The sequence below is a fragment of the Camelina sativa genome, chromosome 11 (genome assembly GCF_030686135.1).
Source record: "Camelina sativa cultivar CO46 ecotype springtype chromosome 11, ASM3068613v1".
NCBI classification, from domain to species: domain Eukaryota; kingdom Viridiplantae; phylum Streptophyta; class Magnoliopsida; order Brassicales; family Brassicaceae; genus Camelina; species Camelina sativa.
The window spans coordinates 3,618,260-3,642,242 of NC_141890.1; the positions used below are offsets into that span (position 1 = coordinate 3,618,260).

At 36.0% G+C, this 23,983-nt stretch overlaps 5 protein-coding genes and 1 pseudogene across 19 annotated transcripts; 3 read left to right on the plus strand and 3 right to left on the minus strand.

Moving 5' to 3' along the window:
• Window positions 1–315: 315 nt before the first annotated feature.
• Window positions 316–2,425, minus strand: LOC104721497 (uncharacterized). The gene is made up of 5 exons (XM_010439488.3): window positions 1,787–2,425; window positions 1,155–1,472; window positions 904–999; window positions 739–806; window positions 316–613 (listed from the first exon to the last, which is right to left on the minus strand). Exons 1-5 carry the CDS (start codon window positions 2,108–2,110, stop codon window positions 499–501), a joined length of 921 nt encoding a protein of 306 aa, XP_010437790.1. The 5' UTR covers window positions 2,111–2,425; the 3' UTR covers window positions 316–498.
• A 206-nt stretch (window positions 2,426–2,631) lies between these two features.
• On the plus strand, window positions 2,632–5,812 carry LOC104721499 (pentatricopeptide repeat-containing protein At4g33170). The gene has a single exon (XM_010439491.2). The coding sequence runs from the start codon at window positions 2,784–2,786 to the stop codon at window positions 5,775–5,777; it is 2,994 nt and encodes a 997-aa protein (XP_010437793.2). The 5' UTR covers window positions 2,632–2,783; the 3' UTR covers window positions 5,778–5,812.
• A 10-nt stretch (window positions 5,813–5,822) lies between these two features.
• On the minus strand, window positions 5,823–7,262 carry LOC104721498 (F-box only protein 13 pseudogene; annotated as a pseudogene). Its single transcript, XR_015571755.1, has one exon. The product of XR_015571755.1 is annotated as an F-box only protein 13 pseudogene (transcript).
• A 4,820-nt stretch (window positions 7,263–12,082) lies between these two features.
• LOC104721500 (alpha-aminoadipic semialdehyde synthase) lies at window positions 12,083–18,829 on the plus strand. 14 transcript variants are annotated; one of them, XM_010439492.3, is made up of 25 exons: window positions 12,083–12,477; window positions 12,847–13,147; window positions 13,234–13,320; window positions 13,395–13,524; window positions 13,648–13,821; window positions 13,916–13,998; window positions 14,109–14,225; window positions 14,307–14,382; window positions 14,522–14,693; window positions 14,780–14,876; window positions 14,968–15,134; window positions 15,238–15,295; window positions 15,469–15,609; window positions 15,796–16,146; window positions 16,260–16,340; window positions 16,432–16,497; window positions 16,657–16,774; window positions 16,903–17,032; window positions 17,131–17,210; window positions 17,311–17,469; window positions 17,545–17,776; window positions 17,872–17,980; window positions 18,077–18,238; window positions 18,328–18,397; window positions 18,498–18,829. In XM_010439492.3, exons 2-25 carry the CDS (start codon window positions 12,872–12,874, stop codon window positions 18,548–18,550), a joined length of 3,189 nt encoding a protein of 1,062 aa, XP_010437794.2. In that variant the 5' UTR covers window positions 12,083–12,477; window positions 12,847–12,871; the 3' UTR covers window positions 18,551–18,829. The 14 variants fall into 14 exon arrangements, with proteins under 14 accessions (XP_010437794.2, XP_087329906.1, XP_087329903.1 ...); XM_087473780.1 differs by having other exon boundaries at window positions 12,091–12,477; window positions 15,238–15,366; XM_087473777.1 differs by having other exon boundaries at window positions 12,091–12,477; window positions 15,047–15,134.
• A 331-nt stretch (window positions 18,830–19,160) lies between these two features.
• LOC104721501 (uncharacterized) lies at window positions 19,161–19,532 on the plus strand. Its single transcript, XM_010439495.3, has one exon. The coding sequence runs from the start codon at window positions 19,221–19,223 to the stop codon at window positions 19,416–19,418; it is 198 nt and encodes a 65-aa protein (XP_010437797.1). The 5' UTR covers window positions 19,161–19,220; the 3' UTR covers window positions 19,419–19,532.
• A 424-nt stretch (window positions 19,533–19,956) lies between these two features.
• Window positions 19,957–22,438, minus strand: LOC104727601 (uncharacterized). The gene is made up of 2 exons (XM_087471127.1): window positions 20,750–22,438; window positions 19,957–20,598 (listed from the first exon to the last, which is right to left on the minus strand). The coding sequence occupies exons 1-2, from the start codon at window positions 22,436–22,438 to the stop codon at window positions 19,957–19,959; spliced, it is 2,331 nt and encodes a 776-aa protein (XP_087327253.1).
• Window positions 22,439–23,983: the final 1,545 nt, after the last annotated feature.

Sequence of the window (23,983 nt, forward strand, 5' to 3'; positions counted from 1 at the left end):
TACGTTTATTATAACAATGTGAGCATTGCCGTGAGGGATTCGGCAACGAGGATGATTTTATTCAAACGTTAATGGGACAAACTTGCTGGCTACTACATACTTTTATTATAACAATGTGAGCATTGCCGTGAGGGATTCGGTAACGATGATATACTTGGTCAGAAAATTTTGACTTTTGAGAAGAAAGTGATGTATAGTTTTGGCAGTTTCGGAAACCACCAACTTTGAACCACTTAATTTTGTCATTGTATTGGTGGCCAAATCAGTGACTTTCTTCGCACCAATTCATACCAATTCGTATCAAAGAAGAATATATAAACGACAAGGAAGTATATGCGTATATAATGGAAAAAAACAATATGGCACTAAAAGGGAAAATTATACATGAAAAATGAGAAAGCATGGCAAGAAAAATAGCAAGATTACGTAACGAATAGTAGCTTAACACTAAACAAGCGGAAGAATCTGCATGGTAGCATGTATACAAAATTACAGCTCTTAAGAACCCTTCAAAAATCTCAAAACGATATTGTTAAACTCTTGTGCACATTCGATCTGAGGAACGTGCGAGGTGTTGTCGATAATTTCTAGTTTCGTTTTGTCTCCAAGAACCCTACACAGATATACCAACCATTATACAGCTAACAATTAAATAATATGCTTAAGAATGTTTGATATATATAAACAATTCATCTAGTATAATTTTATACGTCAAAACTTGAACAATATCTGACTTACTCTTTTAATTCATAAGCCATCTTCACAGGAAATATCTGATCTTTGTCTCCCCATACTATTAGGACCTCCTAGGAGTTTAAGTATAAATGCGTAACGATAGTAAGCTGAATTGCATTTGAGTGTATACTCATATCAACTCTTAAGTAATAAATATCACGTACATACCTGAGAAAGAGGATCGATGTTTAAATTCTCGTTCCGGCCAAAAGTCACCCCCTTCAATAATTCAATCTTCTCTGCTCTATTCTTTGTATATAAATTCTACATTATAAAGTCCGGATTAGTTTCAAAATTTTGCTAGAAAAGAAAATGTCAATAAACGTTTGATGCATGGTCATTGACTATGTCAGCAGAATTGTTCTTTTCCCCCAAATGCAAAAGAAGCAAAAGAAGAAGACAATACTTGGGCTACTTACACTAATAACGTCGTTCCAGAAAGCATTGGGAAACATACTAAGTATCCGCGACGAAGATGCCAAAGCCATAAGTGTGCGAAGCTCAGCTGCAGTGGATGGTAACATAACTTTCTCGATGACCTCACAGTTTGACCGTTTCAGTAAACTTTCACTGTCACACTTTCTCATGTTGACACCAGAGCTTGCAATCACTACTTTCTCCACTTTTTCCGGCCACATCTTTGCCATATGGTACGCCACAAAACCGCCGTAGCTTGTTCCAACCACACTATACTTGCCTATTCCTATTTTCTCCATTAGCTTTCCCATACATTCCGCCTATATTAAAACATATTTGTTTGATATATATTAAAAAGATCGTTCAAACATTTTTTTTTATCTGAGCACTATACATCAATCATTTTTTTATCTGATCACAATTTTTGAGATATGGAAATTAAATTAAAAAATGTATATATGAAGTAAGAAAATAAAATACCAAACAAACAAACAAATTTCTGAAATATTTTTGCTATTTGGTTTTTTAGCTAACATTTTCTTACAAGCTACTAAGCTAGTGGCAAATTTGTATAATAAAAACATAATATAATATATATATATATAGAGAGAGAGAGAGAGAGGTTTATGTAAACCTGGAAGACTTCGGTGCGGTTGGTGGAGGAAGTGGTAGAGTCGCCGAAGAAGACAAGATCGGGAGAATAGAGCCTGAAAACAGAGGGAGAGAAGGCTTGAATCTGTCGCCGCCACTGCCACATAGAGGATGGACCGAAGCCGTGGAGGAGAAGCATAACAGGTCTGTCGTCATCATCATCGCTCCCGTGTGGTGGTCCCCAAAAGTGGATGGTTGTTTCAGAGTCTATGGAAAGCGTCTGCGACGTCAATCCTGCCGCCGTGAGGCAACGGCGGAGGTAGCCTTCTAGAAAGCGCGTCGGGCTGAGGTAAGACGACAGCGACATATCTCAACTACCCCTTCTTGTCCGAGAGAGAGAGAGAGAGGGAGAGTATAAAGAAACGGTGAGGAATGATATAAAAGATTAATAGATAGATGAGGCAAGTTAACTTTTATTCAATGTGTAGGGACGTATAATTTTAAATTTCCTTAGTTTAAGGGTTTTCTTTATAATTATTTTTAAAATATGTTTGTTGTATTTTGTATTTGTATTTGTAGGCTTGTAGCACATATTGGTGATTTGGTGACATTGGTGTAACGGACGTTTAAGAAAATTAATTGGTTGTCTTGAAAAAATTATTAATTTCCAGAGTAGTTTGTTCAAAAATCAAAACGCATATATTAGTATAGGTGGACGATCTTTAAAACATGATTTTTAGGTCCTTATTGTACAAGACCTAAAACCCAATCCAAACACTTTTTAAAAAAAGAGAGCACTAACTTTGGTTTTGGTTAGTTTTTCTTACTTAATTGTAATTAATGTGTTACTACTTAGTAGTTACTACTACTACTTACTAAGATGTATTTGCTGAATTAAATAAAAAGCACTGTTCTGTTCTGTTCTGTTCTGTTCTGTTATGTTAATGGTTAAGTTAAATTATGAGTGTTATGAGTTTGCTTGATTTGCAAGATTACAACAACACCTCTCAACTTTTAAAGGTTACATTTTTAACCCGATCATGCGAGCAACCTCCAAGAGCATCCCTTTCTCTTTTCACAGATCTCCCAAAGTTCAATGTCACCTCTTTCTTTCTTCTCTCCCTCCTCCTCTTCGTCTCACGTCTGCTTCTTCGCCGTTCTCATCATCTTCGTCGCAATGGTTCGGCTTTCTTCGGGATGCGATCTCCACGTCGGACTTGACGCTCGGAAAATGTACCCACGCACGTATCCTAGCCTCCGAGGAAAACCCAGAACGATTCCTAGTTAACAATCTCATCTCCATGTACTCGAAGTGTGGTTCACTCACTTACGCCCGCCGAGTGTTCGACTTAATGCCTGAAAGAGATCTTGTTTCCTGGAACTCGATTTTAGCTGCCTATGCACAGTCTTCCGAAGGTGCTGCTGCTGTCGAGAATATCGAAGAAGCTTATCTTCTCTTCCGGATTTTACGGCAGGACGTTGTGTATACTAGTCGAATGACTCTGGCTCCAATGTTGAAACTGTGTTTGAATTCTGGATATGTGTGGGCTTCAGAGTCATTTCATGGGTATGCTTGCAAGATTGGTTTGGACGGTGATGAATTTGTTGCTGGAGCTCTCGTTAATATCTATTTGAAGTTTGGTAAGTTTAAGGAAGGTAAAGCTTTGTTCGAGGAGATGTCTTATAGAGATGTGGTGTTATGGAACTTGATGTTGAAGGCTTATCTGGAAATGGGTTTTAAGGAAGAAGCTATAGACCTCTCTTCTGAATTTCTTAGAAGTGGCTTACATCCCAATGAAATCACTTCTCGTTTACTCGCTAGAATTTCTGGTGATGATTCTGAAGCAGGACAAGTGAAATCTTTTGCAAATGGTAACGATGCTTCTGCTGTTTCAGAGATTATATCAAAGAACAAAAGGTTGAGTGGATATCTCCATGCAGGCCAGTACTCAGCTCTTCTCAAATGTTTTGGGGATATGGTTGAGTGTGACTTGGAATGTGATCAAGTCACATTTATTTTAGTGTTAGCTACAGCTGTTAGATTAGATAGTTTAGCATTAGGGCAGCAAGTTCATTGTATGGCATTGAAGTTAGGACTTGAGGTGATGCTCACCGTTGCAAATAGTCTAATAAACATGTACTGTAAACTGAGAAAAATTGGTTTCGCTAGGAGAGTATTTCATAATATGAGTGAAAGAGATTTGATTTCGTGGAATTCAGTTATCGCCGGATTTGCTCAAAGTGGCCTAGAAATGGAAGCAGTGTGTCTGTTTATGCAGCTTTTACGTTGCGGCCTTACACCGGACCAGTATACTATGACGAGTGTTCTAAAGGCTGCTTCTTCTCTTCCTGAAAGCTTGTCGTTGAACAAACAAGTTCATGTTCATGCAATTAAAATCAACAATGTTGCTGACAGTTTTGTCTCTACTGCTCTGATTGATGCCTACTCTCGGAACAGATGTATGACAGAGGCAGAGGTTTTGTTTGAGAGGAGTAAGTTTGATCCCGTCGCTTGGAATGCCATGATGGCTGGTTATACACAAAGTCATGACGGTCTTAAGACTCTGAAGCTCTTTGCTTTGATGCATAAACAGGGAGAGAGATCTGATGATTTCACGCTCGCAACAGTGCTTAAGACATGTGGCTCCTTGTTCGCAATAAATCAAGGAATGCAAGTCCATGCCTATGCAATGAAATCTGGATATCACTTAGATCTATGGGTCAGCAGTGGGATTTTGGATATGTATGTAAAATGTGGTGATATGAGTGCAGCACAGCTTGCTTTCAATACTATTCCTGTGCCTGACGATGTTGCTTGGACGACTATGATATCAGGATGCATAGAAAATGGAGAAGAAGAACGAGCTTATCATGTTTATAGCCAGATGAGGCTCATGGGTGTGTTGCCTGACGAATTTACAATAGCCACACTTGCGAAAGCAAGCTCCTGTTTGACGGCATTAGAACAGGGGCGCCAAATTCATGCAAATGCCCTCAAGTTGAATTGCACGGGTGACCCGTTCGTTGGAACTTCGCTTGTGGACATGTATGCTAAGTGCGGAAGCATAGACGATGCATATTCTTTGTTTAAAAGAATACAGATGAGGAACATTGCTGCCTGGAATGCCATGTTAGTGGGATTAGCTCAACACGGGGAAGGGAAAGAAGCTCTCCAGCTTTTTAAACAGATGAAATCTCTGGGTGTAAAACCTGATAAGGTCACGTTTATCGGCGTTCTGTCTGCTTGCAGTCACTCAGGCTTCGTATCAGAGGCATACAAGCATATTGGATCAATGCATCGTGACTATGGCATTAAACCTGAAATAGAACACTACTCTTGTTTGGCTGATGCACTTGGCCGTGCTGGATTTGTCAAAGAGGCTGAAAATTTGATCGAGTCAATGTCCATGGAAGCTTCAGCATCAATGTACAGAACTCTGCTTGCAGCTTGCCGAGTTAAAGGGGACACAGAGACAGGGAAGAGAGTGGCAACTAAGCTTTTGGAGCTAGAGCCTTTGGACTCATCGGCCTATGTGCTTTTATCCAACATGTATGCTGCAGCTTCCAAATGGGATGAGATGAAACTTGCCAGGACGATGATGAAAGGGCAGAAAGTGAAGAAAGACCCGGGTTTCAGTTGGATAGAGGTGAAAAACAAGATCCATGTATTTGTTGTGGATGATAGGTCAAACCCGCAAACCGAGTTGATATACAGGAAAGTAAAAGATGTGATAAGAGACATCAAACAAGAAGGGTATGTTCCTGAGACAGATTTCACACTTGTAGATGTGGAAGAAGAGGAGAAAGAGCGTGCCCTGTACTACCACAGCGAAAAGCTGGCGGTTGCTTTTGGACTTATGAGCACTCCTCCATCCACACCGATCCGTGTGATTAAGAATCTTCGTGTCTGTGGAGATTGTCACAACGCGATGAAATATATAGCAAAGGTGTATGATAGAGAGATTGTACTTAGAGATGCAAACCGGTTTCACCGGTTCAAGGATGGTATTTGCTCATGTGGTGATTATTGGTAGTTGGAATTTGGAAAGTAAAGCTAAATTTCAGCAAAGCATTGATAGTTTTTGCTAAGAACAGAGCATTCCTGTTCTAACCAATGTTAATAGAGATTACAAATCAAGTTACACTGCATTCTCTGTAAGAGAAAGAATACTACATAAAACCTTACAAATCATATAACCTAACAGAGAAGCTAATAAATTTCAAACTGTAGCCTCAATCCTAGGTTGGAAGGAAAGAGCGGAAACGAAATCCACAGCTTCTCCATCCTTGAAGCATCGTGGCAACTCACTCCACTCTTCTTCAACTAAATCATACACAAAGTATCTACAGTACACCTCTCGAAGACTCGCATTGAAGCACACAAGTATCTTGTTTCCAACTCCACCGACGCAGTTTACGTCACCTTTTTTACCGTATAACTCATGAGACAAAGCAGGAGGCAACATCCCGACTTGAACCCATTCCCGGTTACAGTCAAGTCTCCAGATCCTTAAACTCGCGCTTTCGAAGAACTCAGAGAGGAGAATCACATACATTGTTCCATTACATTCCACCAAGTCGATGGAATACTCTAGGAAAGGAGGCAGAAGCTTCGGCAGCTCTGTGAAGCATCGTTTCGTGAGATCACAAGCTACAATTGTACCGTAAGAGCTGAGAAAATAGACTGTTTCGGCTTCGTCTGTAACGGTAATAACGGAAGAGTATTGCTTCGATGGACTTCTCTGGAGATTGTTACTAGCCACAACAACGTTTCCTGTTTTGCTAAGGAAATAGACTGTGCCATTGCCAATGTCAGTATCAGACTCATCCTCATGTGGTGATGACTCATTGTTCTTGGCTAATAACTCCAAGTCTTGGTCTTTGCTCCATGAATCTGAGTTTGAATCATAGATCTTGAAACTGAGATTTGGGATTTCACCGGAGATTGTAACGAGCTTGTAGGTCGAAGTAGTGACAGTAGTGGTGGTCATGGCTACAGCTTGGAGAGAGTTGTTGTTGTCATCTTGAGAGATTAGAGAAGGAAGGTCACGGGAAGATCCAGTGAGGGGATTACGGAGGAGGAAGTCGCCGGAGAAGGAGCAGCGGAAACAGAGCAAACCACCAGAGGAAGCGACGGGGATGAACTCGCGGCGGGGGTGGAGGAGAATTTCACGGCGGCTGAGATTTTTCCAGGTGTTCTCAGTGGAATCGAAAACGAAGGAGGAAGAAGAAGAAGTGGAACCGTGATCGTCGATCATGAAGAACCAAGGATCTCGAGAAGAGATAAGAGAGCAAGCAAGCTTGAAGCTTTTAGAGGTTTGGGTAGATCTCCATCTCTTGCAAACAGAGCTCATACGGAAGAAGCAAGAAGTTGGTAGCCATGAGAGGACTCTCTCAAGAACATCGTCGTTGAGGTCATCCATGGGGAATTCAGAAGCTAATGATAAGCTTATTCTCTCTTCTTCTTCTTCTTCTTCTTTTTGGTCTCGTGATTTTCTTTTCCCAGTTGAGAATCCCATGTTGTTGTTTCTTGGCTTAAATCTGGGCAGATTCAAGGGTTCTTGAGCTTTGGCTGGTGGAAAGAGATAGAATTGTTGAGAGTGGTGAAGAAGCAGACACAGAGAGAGAGAGAGAGAGACTTGTGAAAGATGGGATTTTTAAAGAGAGGAGGAGGAGATATGTATGTATGGAGTCTAGAGAAGAGAGAGAGAAGAGAAGCTTCTTTGGCTCCTCTTTTTGAAGAGCGTTGACAATCCCCTTACAAAGATACTCATTGCTCTTGTGGGATTAGATATAGAGAGAGAGAGAGAGACAAGTAAAAAGGTAAAGTTTGTGTTGTAACTTCTTCTTCACTACCCCCCCTGAAACCTAAACTAAGCTGTGAACATAAATGTTGACTTTTTCTTAACTTGGTTTTGAAATTGTCTGATTGGAATATAATTGTCGGTACAGGTTACAAATTTACAATCAGACAATTATAACTATATCTATTTTAATACTATTCAACTCATTACGTTACAATAGTCAATAGAAACAATGGACTTTTTAATTAGTAATCACATGTTTTTGGACCAACACTTGTAGTAGTATTAGTTTGTATTATCCTGACTCAGATTTATTTTTGTGTGTGTATGAGTGATAGACTTATGTTTCTATTGTTTTATGTCGAAAACAACAGTATACAAAAAATTATAGAAAAACTGTGGATTGGGACAAAAAAAAAAAAATAACATCCCCAAGTCAGAGTGGATCACACTTTTAGAAAATAACGAAAGAAAAATTAGGCCAACTAACTTTGTTTTTTTTTTTTATAAGTTAGTTGAAAAAACACTAACGCAGCTACTTTTCTTTTAGTTGGCGTAAGTTTTTCTCACTAGCGTTACCAGTTTTTTTGGGTAAGGACACAGAAATTTAAAGATTATTAACCTAAATTTATATTTCTAGTTATAAGTATAAGATAATATCTAGATAATATACAGAACACTTTATAATCTTTTAAACTAAAGATATACTTGTAGTTGTTGTTATTCAAAACTCAAAAATATCTAAACAAAAGTAGAAATACATGAGAGAATTGCATTCATTTAAGTTTAAGAGAGAAGGATGGAAGAACAAAAGAGAAAGACCAAGATTAACGCACGGAGACAGTGGTTAGTTAGTAAGCCCACGGCCACGGGTGCCTGTGAGAGTTAAAAGGCGGAGGAGACAAAAGCAAAAGAGAAAGCTAGGGAGCTGCCCTCTTCTCTCCTCCTATTTCCATCAAAAGTGGCGATTCGTGTGGTCTTTGTGTGTGTGTGTGTGTGTGGGGGGGGGTTGTCTTCTTCCTTTTTCTTTTTCACAATTTTTTTTTTTTCAAACAGTTTTACCTTTCGAATAAGAAAATTAAAGGTAACTACTTTTTCTTTTGCTCGTGTTTTCTATATACGAAAATAAAATTTACATAAACAAATTAATCTCTTTTGTCTTTCTTTTTTTTTTTTTTTTTTTTTTTGTGGGCATCAAATCACATTTTGTCAAACTTGCGGTTGAATTCTCCATCCAAAAATACATGCTTTTGTGTTCATGCATGCTATTGACTATTGTGTTCTTTCTTTTTTTCTACCGGAAAAGTAAAACTATAATACTTTTAGCTGGTTATACATGTTATTTGACCAGTTTATGAAAAAATCTCTGAGAAAGGGATTTGTTGAAACTTGGAAGTGAAAGCTTATAAATCCAAAATTATTGTTTCTAAATGCACATTTCCCTCAAAATGGTAAAAGTTTATTCAAGATCATGATCCTTAATTTATCACCACGAAGAGAAAAAAAAATCATTAGCAAATGTAATAGTCTGATTTTACTGAAAAATTTCATATTGTGCAGATTTACACATGCACAATATGTAGTATCCCTATTTTAAAAATCCCGCCTAGCACCAATTACGCCCCGTAAAATCGTTATGTCCACCATCTCCGCCTCGATTAATAACTAATTCTCGTCTAGTATCGATTATCCAATTAAACCGTCTAATCCGATTAAAATCCGCTTAATTTTGTATATACCGATTATTTTTGGAACCAAATATAAATCAAATATATATATATTTGTTATCTAAACATTTAAATTAAGAGTTTATGATGTTTTACAATTACTAATGTACACAATTTTAATTAAAATCATAATTTTTTTTCTTAAAATTATATTTTTATGTGTTTACCGTAGTTTTAAAGACAATACTATAGCTTTATAATTTATTTGATATTTTTCTTTTCACATAAACATAATTATACATATATTTAGTACAATATATTTTTAATTTACTATTAATTTAATAAAATAATCTTAAAACTAGTCTCTGATTAATCTCCGTTTAATCTTCGATTTTTTATTAGGCAGTAGATCCACCCCAACCACCCAACTAACGTCTAACGATTTTTTAAATAGAGTGTAGTATGCAACCTGAAAAAAATTGCAGAAAAAGAACGAAAAAAAAAAGTTCTTTATGTGTGAGAAGAAAAAAAAAAGGATAGGTGTGGAAAAGCAAATTAAAGAATAGGACCACTGTTACTTTGTAGCCTCGTTGAGGAATCTCTTCTCCGCATCGACTTTTGTGCCATGGCAAAGTCAATGCCCCAGAACTTGTTCCCAGGCCATCCCTCAGTTTAATACTAGTATATTTCAGTAACACTTTTAAAAGAGGAACTAACAATTAAAAACCTAATAAAAATAAACTAGAAAAGCCGTCAGCGAAATCTAATAGGTCGTCGCTAGCTGCATAGAGTATCGATTGATACCCAAAACAATGTTCAAGTTTCGATTTCTTTTTTCTTTTCTTTTGAGATGTTTATTACTTGGGCAATGCCCATGCATAGACATATGATCGATCTTCATGTCACAAGAAGAACATTTTTTCTTAGGTTAGATTTAAAAAAAAATTTAAACTGAGTTGTATGTATGAAAAGTAGAGAGACTTTGCTAATTCAATGTTCTAGTTACATATATTTAAAAGTCGTTACATTCTATATATTCAATGAATTAATGCTTTGAACAAATATATATTATATGTCTAGTGTGAAACTTATGAGGGGATTAGCTTCTTGACTAGAGGTATGTAACACGTTTTTGCATTGCAATAATTGTAACCCAAAGAAGAATGACTAGGAGTCTAGGACTAATTTGAGTCTCAAGGAAACACCACAAACATCTGTGATGGTAACAACGGCAAATGAACTTGGGCCATATTAAGTAGAACAACAAGGCAAGCCCAACATCTGCAAATATGGTTTTGACTAAACAAGATCCAAACCCAATTTTCAATAACAACCACACTATTCACCTTCATACTCTACATGATTGAATTACATTAAAACCTCTGTAAATTAATACTTTATAAATTAATAAACACTATAAATTAATAAATTTTGCTAGTCCCAAGTCGGGCCAGTGTAAAAAATAATAAAATTTGATAAGATAATAAGATAATAATTTTTTTGAAATCTCCATGTAAAATATAGTCCCAATAATATCATAAATTAATAATCATGTAAATTTACATATATATAATGTATGTTTCTCCTAAAGCTCATATCTATAAAACAATTGTTATGTTGTATTTTCAAACTATAATGATATACAATATTCTGTAACATGCCAAAAAATAGCTAATTTTTTGAAATTTTCAATTTCTAGATATTCATCATTTACATTTTGATATTTTGATTGACTATTAAAATACAACAATTGATATTATTATTCATAAATTTGAATTTATGTATGTCATGTGTATAAGTGAATTTGTCTATTGTATTTGTAATTTATTGTTAATAATGTTTTCTATATATTACAAATTCAATTCCAATACCATAAAATTTACAAAAACCGAAAGTAAAATTATATTTTGCTAAAATTGTCTCAATTCATAATTTTAAATATTCAAACTATTTACACTATATAATAATTATTATTAATTTATAAATAAATTAATATCACTATAAATTAATAAAATGTCTTGGTCCCAACATTATTAATTTATAGAGGTTTTACTGTAATTAGTACTGGCAAAACAATCTCTTGGGAACAATTCAGAGATTCGCTTGATTTTTTATTTTTTGGGAGATTACTTGATTTGCTCGATAAACAGTTTTGATCTATATTTCAGTAAAACAATATCGTTTCACCCGATCTCTTTCTGTCTGTCATGAGTTTTTATCCATATATGCATACCATAATGTTATTAATACTAATGTATTAAGAGTTAATTATGTAAATAAAAACTGAGAAAAGAAAGACGTAGAGAACACGGAAAGTGGTAAGCGTCGTCATCTAGGAGGATTAGGAGATAGCAGCTAAGTGAGTAACGTCTTCATTCTTCTCTGTCACTATGTCTATCTCTTTTTAGATACACGTAATACATCCTCCTAAATAGGCTCAACAATTGGATGGATCCTCCTCCCTTTGGTCCTATCTAGAGTAACCTACCACGTTGTTCCTTTGTTAGTTGTTCCTCTCTTTTAATAGTAAAATAATTATCTTCTTCTCTACGTTAAGTTTTTCATTATTATTGTCTCTATCGCAATATATATATATATTCTTCCCTATATTCTTTAACGATGACTTACCTAGCTTTTTGAAAATCAAAGTTCAGATTAGTTTTACAATATTGGCTGGCTCACGTTATCGTCGTGTGTAAACACATTTGATTTTTAAAAAGACTAAGAAAATGACTGAATACATTTATGCATTACATTTTTTTGGGTTTACGATATGGTGACTCGATGTGAAAGCTGTATTAGCTAAAAGCCGATGACACCTCTTATCAAAATGAAGTTATAAATAACACACAAATAAGTTTCGAATGAGCTTTCCTATCAAAACTCGAAATAAAAGATCCAGTTGATAAAAAAAAAAAAAAAAAAAAAAATGTTTACCGTCTTCACTAAAATATCCGTTTAAAAGAGAAAAAAAAAACGCATTCTAAAGATTTCTCTAACAACAATGATTTTTTGTCACATCATACATTAAAATATTAATATTACAAAATAACTATACAATCCAATTAATCAAATTACGATATGTAATCCCCAATCATCTACGTAATTTTTAGCTTATAAAAGGACTCGGAAAAATAAAATAAAAAAAGTTTCTGATTAACGCCTAAAAGGCTTAAAAAAAAACTAACCTTGGAAAAAGCTTGCACCTTTTTTCACAGAGCTCACAGGCATTGCATGATCAATTCAAACTCAAGACTCATCGGGTACGTTTTTATTGATCTCTTCTTCCATACTTTTTTCCTTCTCGTGAACGAACAAACGAACATGGAGAGCTTTACTTCAAATCTCTTTTGCTTTGGAAATAATGGTTTTATTATCTGCCTTTCTCGGTTCGTCTCTACTCTGCTCTTGCCCTGTTCAGTTCTCATTTGAGTCATCAATTAACTACTACCCAAGATTTCAATTTTATGGTTCCAATTTTCTCAGTATCGTACGGCTTTAACCACAGACCAGACCTCGAGAAAAATCCAACTCACGAATCGTTAAAGTTTGGATTTTTTTTTTTTGGATGTTTGCTTGATCGAACTCGAAATATGAAATAGGGATGTCTTTTTTTTTGTTTTAATCTGCAGAGATTGTAAGAGCTTTACATGAAAGATGAATTCAAGTGGCGGTAAGGAGGTGAAGTTGGGGAATGGAGTTGTTGGGATTTTAGCTGAAACAGTGAACAAATGGGAGAGACGAACGCCTCTAACGCCGTCGCATTGCGCTCGCCTTTTACATGGTGGTAAAGACAGAACCGGCGTGTCCCGCATTGTGGTTCAGCCATCTGCTAAGCGTATCCATCATGATGCCTTGTATGAAGATGTCGGATGTGAAGTTTCTGATGACTTGTCTGATTGTGGGCTTATACTTGGAATCAAACAACCCGAGGTATGGGAGATTCACTTTTTAAAAAGAATCCTTTTTGTATATCTCAGTTAATGAGATTTGGCTTTGTGGGTTGATTCTGTTTGCAGCTAGATATGGTTCTTCCTGGGAGAGCATATGCTTTCTTTTCCCACACTCACAAGGCTCAGAAAGAAAACATGCCTTTGTTGGATAAAGTAAGACACTTTTATGATCCATCCTTGTTTTTAGTCCTTCTTGAAGAGAACTTGAGGAATTTTGAAATATGCAGATTCTTTCTGAGGGTGTGACGTTGTGTGACTATGAGCTCATCGTTGGGGATCATGGGAGAAGATTATTGGCATTTGGTAAATATGCAGGCAGAGCTGGTCTTGTTGACTTCTTACATGGGCTGGGGCAGCGTAAGCTCTTCTTACTATTCTGATTCTTAGTTACATGTTTCTGTGCAGATCAAAATGAACTGGATTCTAAAGTAACAAGCTTCTTCTTGGATTGATGAATGTACTTTTCTATGTTTGATGCAGGATATCTAAGTCTGGGATACTCAACTCCTTTTCTCTCGCTCGGGTCATCCTATATGTATTCCTCATTGGCTGCAGCAAAAGCCGCTGTGATTTCTGTAGGTGAAGAAATTGCAAGCCAGGGACTGCCATTAGGAATCTGCCCTCTTGTTTTTGTCTTCACTGGAACAGGAAATGGTAACTTCGTTAATTCTTCTGCAAGTTCTTAATTTCATATGGCACTCCTCTCAGCCTGCAGATGTATTATCTTTTTAAATTTACTCATCCGCAGTTTCTCTGGGTGCACAAGAGATTTTCAAGCTTCTTCCTCACACTTTTGTTGAACCAAGCAAACTTCCTGAACTATTTGTAAAAGTAAGTCAAGCTTTGCTTTTTATTTGTTTTCAGGGTTTTGAAGATTCTGAGAGTCTGTTTATATGTTTTTGTGAGAAATTTCTACTGATGCAATGTATATTTTTGCACAGGACAAAGGAATTAGCCAAAATGGGAAATCAACTAAGCGAGTCTATCAAGTATATGGTTGTATCATTACTAGCCAAGACATGGTTGAACACAAAGATCCATCAAAGTCGTTCGACAAAGTAACACCCCCGTGGCTGTGAGTTTTGTTTCACTACATTAAAGTAGAGCAGCTTTTAACCCTTTACGCTTCTGATGTTCAGGCAGACTACTATGCACACCCAGAACACTACAATCCAGTTTTCCACGAAAAGATATCCCCTTATACATCTGTTCTTGGTATATCCTGATCTTCGTTTTATCTTTAAAGTTCAAGAGCTCACATATAAGCACATCAACTGTCCACTAGTTACTTCACCATGGCTGTGACCATCTCATTTTGGTTAGTTCCAGTGTGTAACTATAACTTTCTGTGCAGTAAACTGTATGTACTGGGAGAAGAGGTTTCCCCGTCTTCTGAGCACCAAACAGCTTCAAGATTTGACCACAAAAGGATGCCCGCTAGTGGGAATATGTGATATAACTTGTGACATCGGTGGCTCAATTGAATTTGTTAACCGAGCTACTTTAATCGATTCCCCTTTCTTTAGGTAAAATATACTTAGATAAAAGTTTTCTTTTTAGTCTTATATGTTTACTATTTGGTGAAACTTGTCGAGCTAAAAACTATCTTTAGGTTTAATCCTTCGGACAATTCATACGATGATGACATGGATGGGGATGGCGTACTATGCATGGCCGTCGACATTTTACCCACAGAATTTGCAAAAGAGGTAAGAAGATTGCAGATTTAGTAGTTGGACTGATTCTATAGTTGATGTTGATAAACTTGTATTAATTGGGAGTTCTTGTGTCATGAAAAAGGCATCCCAGCATTTTGGAGATATTCTTTCAGAATTTGTGGGTAGTTTGGCTTCAATGACTGAAATTGCAGATCTACCAGGTCATCTAAAGAGGGCTTGCATAAGCTATAAAGGAGAGTTGACATCTTTGTATGAGTATATTCCACGTATGAGGAAGTCAAATCCAGAGTACGTTCTCAGCTGCTTCAACCATTATTTCTTATACATTATCTGAAATGATTATGCCTCTTTTCTAAACCATGTTTTTATCTTTACTCACTTGTAACTGTAGAGAGGCACAGGAGAAAATTGCCAACGGGGTTTCCAGCCAGAGAACATACAACATATTGGTGAGTTTTGATGGAGAAAGTAAATATGACTAGTCTGAATAATACAAATTCCAAAACCTATGCTTGGGAAGGTATTCATATCTCTATTGAGTTTCTTAACCAAAGATTGCTACATTTTCGAGATCTGTCTCAGCGCTTCTTGTAATGATTTTGACTGAGACAATCATTTGTAGGTATCTCTAAGCGGACACCTATTTGATAAGTTTCTGATAAACGAAGCTCTCGATATGATTGAAGCGGCTGGTGGCTCATTTCATTTGGCTAAATGTGAACTGGGGCAGAGTGCCGATGCTGAGTCATACTCAGAACTTGAAGTAAGTTTGTTCTTGATAATCATAGATATCGTACACCTGTAAAGGGATTTGATTGTCAGGTTTAGGTTTTATGTCTTTTTCAATAAGTCTCGTAAGTTGTTAGAACAAGTAAACAAACTACAGGCCAAAAGAATGTGGTCCCATTTGTAACCGACTCCCACTTGTCTTTCCATTATCTTTGGGTAGGTTGGTGCAGATGATAAGAGAGTTTTGGATCAAATCATTGATTCATTAACTCGATTAGCTAATCCAGATGAAGATTATATATCTCCACCTAGAGAAGCAAATAAGATCTCACTGAAGATTGGCAAAGTCCAGCAAGAAAAGGAGGTAAAAGAGAAGCCTGAAATGACGAAGAAATCAGGTGTTTTGATTATTGGTGCTGGACGTGTGTGTCGCCCGGCTGCTGAGTTCCTTGCCTCAGTCAGAACCATTTCGTCACAGCAATGGTACAAAACTTATTTTGGAGCAGAGTCTGAAGAACAAAGAGATGTTCGTGTGATTGTGGCATCTATGTATCTTAAGGATGCCAAAAAGGTATTCGAAGCTTTTGAGCCTCATCTGTTGAAGTTCAACAGTTTTATATGAGATGAACCATCAATCTTTTCAAATCTAATTCTGTTTTACCGATGTGATAAATCATGTGGCAGACGATTGAAGGCATTCCAGACGTAGAAACAGTTCAGCTAGATGTGTCAGATAGTGAGAACCTCCTTAAGTATGTTTCTGAGGTATTCTCCTAACTTCTCTGTTCTTAGATTACCTTTACTTTAAACTTTACTGCTCAAATCCATTATCTTATATTTGTTTCATTGCCCGCAGGTTGATGTTGTCCTAAGTTTATTACCTGCAAGCTGTCATGCTGTTGTAGCAAAGACATGCATTGAGGTACACTCCTACCCTCAAAACATTAGTCTAACATAGAAAAGTCAGAAAAAAAACGATGAGTTTCAAGAGGGAAATTATGAAATTTGTGAATGTTATTCAATATATTTCAGTAGTTTCCGGATACTAAATGCCGCTGTTTCTTCTTTGTGATTCACTCAGCTGAAGAAGCATCTTGTCACTGCTAGCTATGTTGATGATGAAACGTCCATGTTACATGAGAAGGCTAAGACTTCTGGAATTACAATTCTTGGCGAAATGGGACTGGACCCTGGAATTGGTATGACATTTCACAACATAGCTTTATTTTTTACAATTTTTGGTATTCAGTCGATTTACCTTTAGTGCATTTAGCTTCAGAGTATTTCCTGGATAATTGAGAAGGTGATCCTATAATGTGTCTTGCAGATCATATGATGGCGATGAAAATGATCAATGAGGCTCATATCAGAAAGGGGAAAGTGAAGTCTTTCACCTCTTACTGTGGAGGGCTTCCCTCTCCCGCTGCAGCAAATAATCCATTAGCATATAAGTTTAGGTACTCTTTTCATATACGCCATTTAACATTTTTTCCTGTGTTTCCTCATCAATACATCATTAGAATCTCGCTTACTCAACTACAATTCTTTATTTCAGCTGGAGCCCTGCTGGAGCAATTCGAGCTGGCCGTAACCCTGCCAAATACAAAAGCAACGGCGACGTAGTAAACGTTGATGGTATGACAGAAAAAAAATGTCCATATGCAGGGGATGTTAAAGTTGTTTAACCTCACTACATGTATTATTTCTGTTTAATCGAGCAATAATGTACTGGCAGGGGAGAATTTGTATGATTCAGCCACAAGTTTCCGAGTACCTAATCTTCCAGCTTTTGCATTGGAGTGTCTTCCTAATCGGAACTCTTTGGTTTATGGGGAATTTTATGGCATTGAGAGCGAAGCAACAACAATATTTCGTGGAACCCTCAGATATGAAGGTGCAAATTCTATATTCACAAGTCACATCTTGACATCTGAAGGCTTACCAGTTTTTTTACTTATGGCTTGTACAGGATTTAGTATGATAATGGCAACACTTTCAAAACTCGGATTCTTTGACAATGAAGCCAATCAAGTACTCTCCACTGGAAAGAAGATTACGTTTGGTGCTCTTTTAAGTAACTTTCTAAAAAAGGATGCAGACAATGATTCAGAGCCTCTAGCTGGAGAAGAAGAGATCAGCAAGAGAATTATCAAACTTGGACATACCAAGGAGACTGCAACCAAAGCTGCCAAAACAATTGTGTAAGCTTCTCCATGAAGATAAATCTTACTGTTATTTTAGTGATACCAAATCTTCTGCAAAACACCTTAGCCTGATTCTTTTGAGGTGTCTTTAGATTCTTGGGGTTCAACGAAGAGAGGGAAATTCCATCATTGTGTAAAAGCGTATTTGATGCAACTTGTTACCTAATGGAAGAAAAACTAGCGTATTCCGGAGATGAGCAGGTCTCTGATTCATGTGAAAGCACTAGTTCTCTCTTTTTGCACTTGATTTTACTTGCTGACATAACATTTGGACAATCTTTTGCATTATGTTATCAGGACATGGTGCTTCTACATCACGAAGTAGAAGTGGAATTCCCTGAAAGCAAACGTGTTGAAAAGCACAGTGCGACTCTTTTGGAATTCGGGGACAACAAAAACGGACAAACAACTACCGCTATGGCCAAGACTGTTGGGATCCCTGCAGCCATTGGAGCTCTGGTCCTTACTCAGACACTGATTACCACTTTTTCCTGTCTATATTCCGCTAAACTTAAAAAATTCAAGCGTATGTATGTTGTGTGTTGCAGCTGTTAATTGAAGACAAGATCAAGACAAGAGGAGTCTTAAGGCCTCTCGAACCAGAGGTCTATTTGCCAGGTAACTTTGAATTCCGCATCAAAACTAGTGATGTGTTTGCAGATGAATATATAGGATGGTATTGATTTGTTGTCTTTGGGGTTTGTGGTGGTACGCACAGCGTTGGATATATTGCAAGCGTATGGTATAAAGTTGATTGAGAAGACAGAATGAACATCTGTGGATTGGCCAAGAACTCTGTGTATATAACTTGGAGACGAAGGAAGGTGAAGAAGTAGCAAAGATAATACACCCTAAAAAAAAAGGAAAAAAGAAGAAGATAGAGAGATGAGCCTCAAATCCTTGGATTGCAATGCAAGAGGAACCCTGTTGTAATTATATGTCCACAAATCTCAATGGTTGTATAGTAAGTAATCATATGTATGTGCATACAAACTTTTAAAACAAGTGTAACTTGAACTGAATAAATAAAATGATGTAAAAAAATAAAAATGTACCCCTTTCTTATTTTATTTTTTAGGAATATTAAAGAATCACTTCTTTGTTTCTTTTGATTTCATATATTAATTGTCCCATCGCATTATACAGTATAACTTCACATTAAGCGTTATTCCAAGTATGTTTCCAAGACAGTCACTTGCCCTTTTCCAGTTCAATTTCCCTTGCAATTTACTAAAATTGCTTTTCACGATATTGATATTTACTACAATGGTGATAATCTTGGAAAATGCTAATTTGACTAATTTAATTTGAACAAAAAAATCTCATCTATAAATTGTTCCCACCTCTCCATCACTTTTCTTCACACTACCAAACTAAAAATCTCATCTTACATTCATTATTCATACTAAATTATTTCACATCTTCTCAAGAGTAAACAAAAATGGACAAGAAAAACGTTAGCGCAAAAGCTGGTTCGGTAGCTCAGAGCAGCGGTTTAAGCAGTGGCACTGCTCCTGGTCCAGGGAATATGGTTGCGCCCGGTTTGGGTGGTTCCGCTCACATCCCTAGAGATGCTTTTGAAGCGAATCCGAAGGCTTATTTTGACAATCTCCATGCCAAGGAGAAGGCAAATAAGTGAAAGATAAAGTGTTGTAATAGTACTTAAAAACATAAACACTAGTTTGTTTATGCCTCTACTAAGAAACATTATCTTTAAATAAATGAGAATTATCTCTCTTTTAAGTTTTATGAATCATGTTCTGCCTTTTTTTGCTTCTTTTACGCTTATATCATTGACATGCGTTGAGCAGTGCCGGCTTAAGCATTATAGAGACCCCGGGGCAAAAAACAGAACAGAACATTTATTACACATAAAAAAAAGTTGTTCACAAAAGGATAGCAAAAGATAAAAGAATGTTTACAAAAAGAAAGCAACAATAATGTCATTTTGCAATTTTTCCTCCAACAGATGTAAATAAACAGTCACAAAAAAAAGATAAATTTCGAGTATGCTCTCTTTTCCTTGCTTTTCTCGTAACTTTGTGCTCTCCTCTGCTTCTAGCTGGTCTTGTAAGCTTGTTTTATCCTTTCCATCTCCATATATGTAAACTTTCACATCCTTTCACACTTGAAAAAAAAAACAGAAGCCAATACTCATTCTTGAAAGATATAAAGGATCACAAAATCCTATTTTTACGAGTTTTAGTCGATGCAAAATCATGAATAATAGTTTCAGTATCAATGCTCTCCAATATGTTCTTTTTGATGCACAAAATAGCTAAACCATTCAACCTTTCTTTAGACATTGAAGATCTTAGATAATTTTTCAATAATTTTAGTTTTGAAAAGCTTCTCTCCGCTGAAGCGACTGTCACCGGTATAGTTAACATGATTCTATATGCAATTGAAACATTTGGATAACAACCAATATCTTCAACGAACTCAAGAACTTCAGTAGGTTCCATTGACACATCAGGTAAAGTCGTTTGAAGCACTCTCAATTCTGAAAAAAGATCATCTGAATCAACATCCGACGAGTTACCATGAGAAAAAGTTTTGCATAAGTTACAGCAATGCTCTTGTAAATCACTATCATGTAATGTCTTTAACTTTTTCGAATCAAATAAGAAACCAAAAACACTTTCAAAAGTTTTCATTTGATCAAATCCGGTCTTCACCGAAGTGATTGCCATGTCCACCACAACCAAAAAGTAATTGACTCTAAATGCATCTTCACTAGGTTGTATTTCCTCATCCAAACCAATTTCATCAAACTGTTTTTTTTCTGAAAACACGACGCTTCTGTGGAAATATAGGATCTACATCCATATCACGAGCAATAGTTTGAGCTATACTCAAACTAGAACTAAACCCTTCATGTCTATACTTCTCAAAAAACAAACACACACCTTGCAATTGTTTTAAAGCATTATCAATGCAAAATGATTAAGACTGTAAATTCTTACTCACTGAGTTAATGGCAAACAAAATATCATACCAAATAACAATGCCAAGGATAAATTCAAAATTATCAAATGCCATGATCAAACTTTCAGCATCACTCTTTGTCATAGCATCATCACAAGACTCATATAATTCCAATAAAGCTGATCTTACTTGTGGAGCTTGGAACCTAATAGCTTTGACACTTTTAATTCGACTCTCCCAACGTGTGTTACACAAAGATTTTACAGTAAAGCAAGGAACATGATCAAGCAAAATTTTCCATCTCTTAGAAGAACTAGAAAATAATGCATATATGCGTTGCACAATTCCAAAGAAAGAAATAGCTTTTACACATGAATGAGCCATATCACTAACCACAAGATTCAGACTATGACAAGCACACGACATATACAAAGCTTTTGGATTTACATCAAGTAATCGCTTTTGAACACCTTGATGTTTTCCTTTCATGTTAGAACCATTATCATAACCTTGACCTCTAATATTCTCAAACTCAAGAGTAAGAGACTTTAAAGCATCTAGTAACTTATCAAAGAGACCTAAACCAGTGGTGTCATCCACCTTTAGAAACTCTAAGAAGTACTCTTCTACACTTGCTTTTCTGTTTGATATTTTCACACATCGAATTATCAAAGTCATTTGCTCTTGATGGCTCACATCCGGTGTGCAATCAAGAATGACAGAAAAGTACCTAGACTCTTTAATGGTTTTAACGATGGAAAGCTGAACATTATGAGCCAAAAGAGAGATAAACTCATTTTGAATATTATGACCAAGATAATGACAATGAATTTCATGACTATGAATGCGTCTAATATGATCTTGGATTATCAAATCAAATTCTGCAATCATTTCAATAGCACATAAGAAATTACCATTGTTATCTTGGTAAAGTTTTTCATTTTTTCCACGAAAAGCTAGATTTCTTTTAGCAAGAAATTTTACAATAGCAATTATTCTAGCTAAGACAAACCTCCAACGTTCTTTCTCTTTAGCAATTTCTTTCTGTAGTGGTTTATCAATTGTGAGATTCTTCTCAAATCTAACTTTCAGCTCTTTCCATGTTTTCATGTTATTCATATGCTCTACACTTTTCTCATGATCTTTAAGTCTCTCACTAAGATGCTTCCAGTCATTATAACCATCATTAGCTAAAGCAAGCATATTTGAACAATTTCTAGATTTAAACAATTTGCAACAAAAGCAATAAACCTTGTTCACATGTTTGGAGTAAACCAACCAATTTCTGTCACTAGTTTCCCCATTACGCAGCTTCCTAAAATAATAATTATATGAGAAACGCCTCTTGTTTGCATCTAAAGGAATCACAAGACTCAATTCTCTTTGAGGTTCTTTTTCAACTAACACATCTCTCATTTTATTATCAAGGTTTTCCCAATACCTTGGATCAAAAATATCAACACGAGAATTTGGGTTTTCACAAACATTTAAACTTTCAACATTAGATGCATTAACCACATTATCATGCTCACTCAAGTGACTACTATCATCGGGATTATTTATACCACCACCACCAGATTCTGAATTTTCATTAGCACCACCAGATTCTGAATTTTCATTAGCACTTGCTCTTGTCACAAATTTATCTAAAGAACCTCTTAGTGATTGAACAAACAATTCATCTTGTTTTCTTTTTTTTCTTTTCTGACATCCCGGTTTCTGTCCTGGCATGATGCAATCTTAACTAGATGCAAAGAAAAAAGAAGAATAGCACCTGGATTTTGGGGCTGGGCTATTGGGGAATGAATCTGATTATATGAATGCTAGAAGAACAAATGAACAAATATAAACCTGAAAAAAACAGTTGTTAGTGATTAGCGAGTTCCAATTTTAGAAATTAGAATACAAAATACTAGTTTAGAAAAAAGCAGAGCAAGAATCAAATAGAACATTACTCAAAAACTTGTTGTTTGCTGCTTAACGGCTAGTCGGCTATGGAGATCGCTTGTTGGAAAAAAGAGACTTGTGTGTTGTGGTCATGTGAATGGGGTGGGAAGATGAAAAGCTTCGTACGTAAACATAAAAGACAAAGATCACTGATTCCTAATTTCCACCAATTACCGTAAATCCTATAAATAACAAAACCAATTTGGCCCAATAATTTAATTTTGATTTTGGCCCATTAACTCATCAAACTTGGATTCTCTCAAACATGTTTTTTTTGTCAGCTTATACTTAAAAAAAAAAAAACTTGATACATATTAAAAACTGAAATTTTTTTTGTGCCCCCTAATTTGGTGGACCCGGGGCAGTCGCACCGGTTGTCCCCCATTTAAGCCGGCACTGGCGTTGAGTTACATGAGTATCTCCATAACCTTTATCCCTCTATGGCTATTTCTATTAATCAAACCACTAAACTCTCTTGGTCACTTGCCTAGTAAATTATACGACTTAATTTGATGATTTGAATATCTATAAATGTTATATATTTACAGAGATAAAAATTATAATCAATTGAAATTTGTAAGTGACAAATTCTAATTCAGCTATAGTTTTTAAGTGACAAATTTTTAAAGGATCCAACGTAACCAAAAAAATATGTAAACAACCGAGTTTTTTTTTCCAGTAATGAAAAAGAACTGATTTGTGAAGCACAATGGAAAATTTGAAATTTTACTTTATTTAATTAATATACATCAGATACAATGTATTTTTGAAATATTTAAACCGAACTAAATTAGAAAAAGACAGTAATTTAATGCTACAAAGGGACAGTTAAAGCTAATTCCATCTCTGTTTACTTATTTCCCCATCAAGCTTTATATATGGGTTTGTTCAGAATCAGCTGTCTTTCATGTTTATACAATACAATATCATTTCAAACGTTAATACTATAATTTTGGCACTGGCAAAAGAACATTTGTTGTTGCAGAAATGATTTCAACAATTTGATACTAAGTGCCGGAAAGTGTAATACTAATAGTTTAGAAGCATAAGCACCTTTCGTTGTTTATACTAACTACTATGTTGTGAACTTGTGATTCTCATAGTACTTAAAAAACATAAACACTTGTTTGTTTATGATCCTACTAATAATAATCATTATCTTTAAATAAAGGATATCTATCCCTCTTTTATGATTTATGTTCTGCCTTTCTTTTTTTTTTTGCTTCTTTGATGCTTATATCACTCAATGCCTTGAGTTACTTGAGTATATGATCATCATTACCTTTATCCCTAAATAACTATTTCTATTAAGACCATCTCCAATAGTTT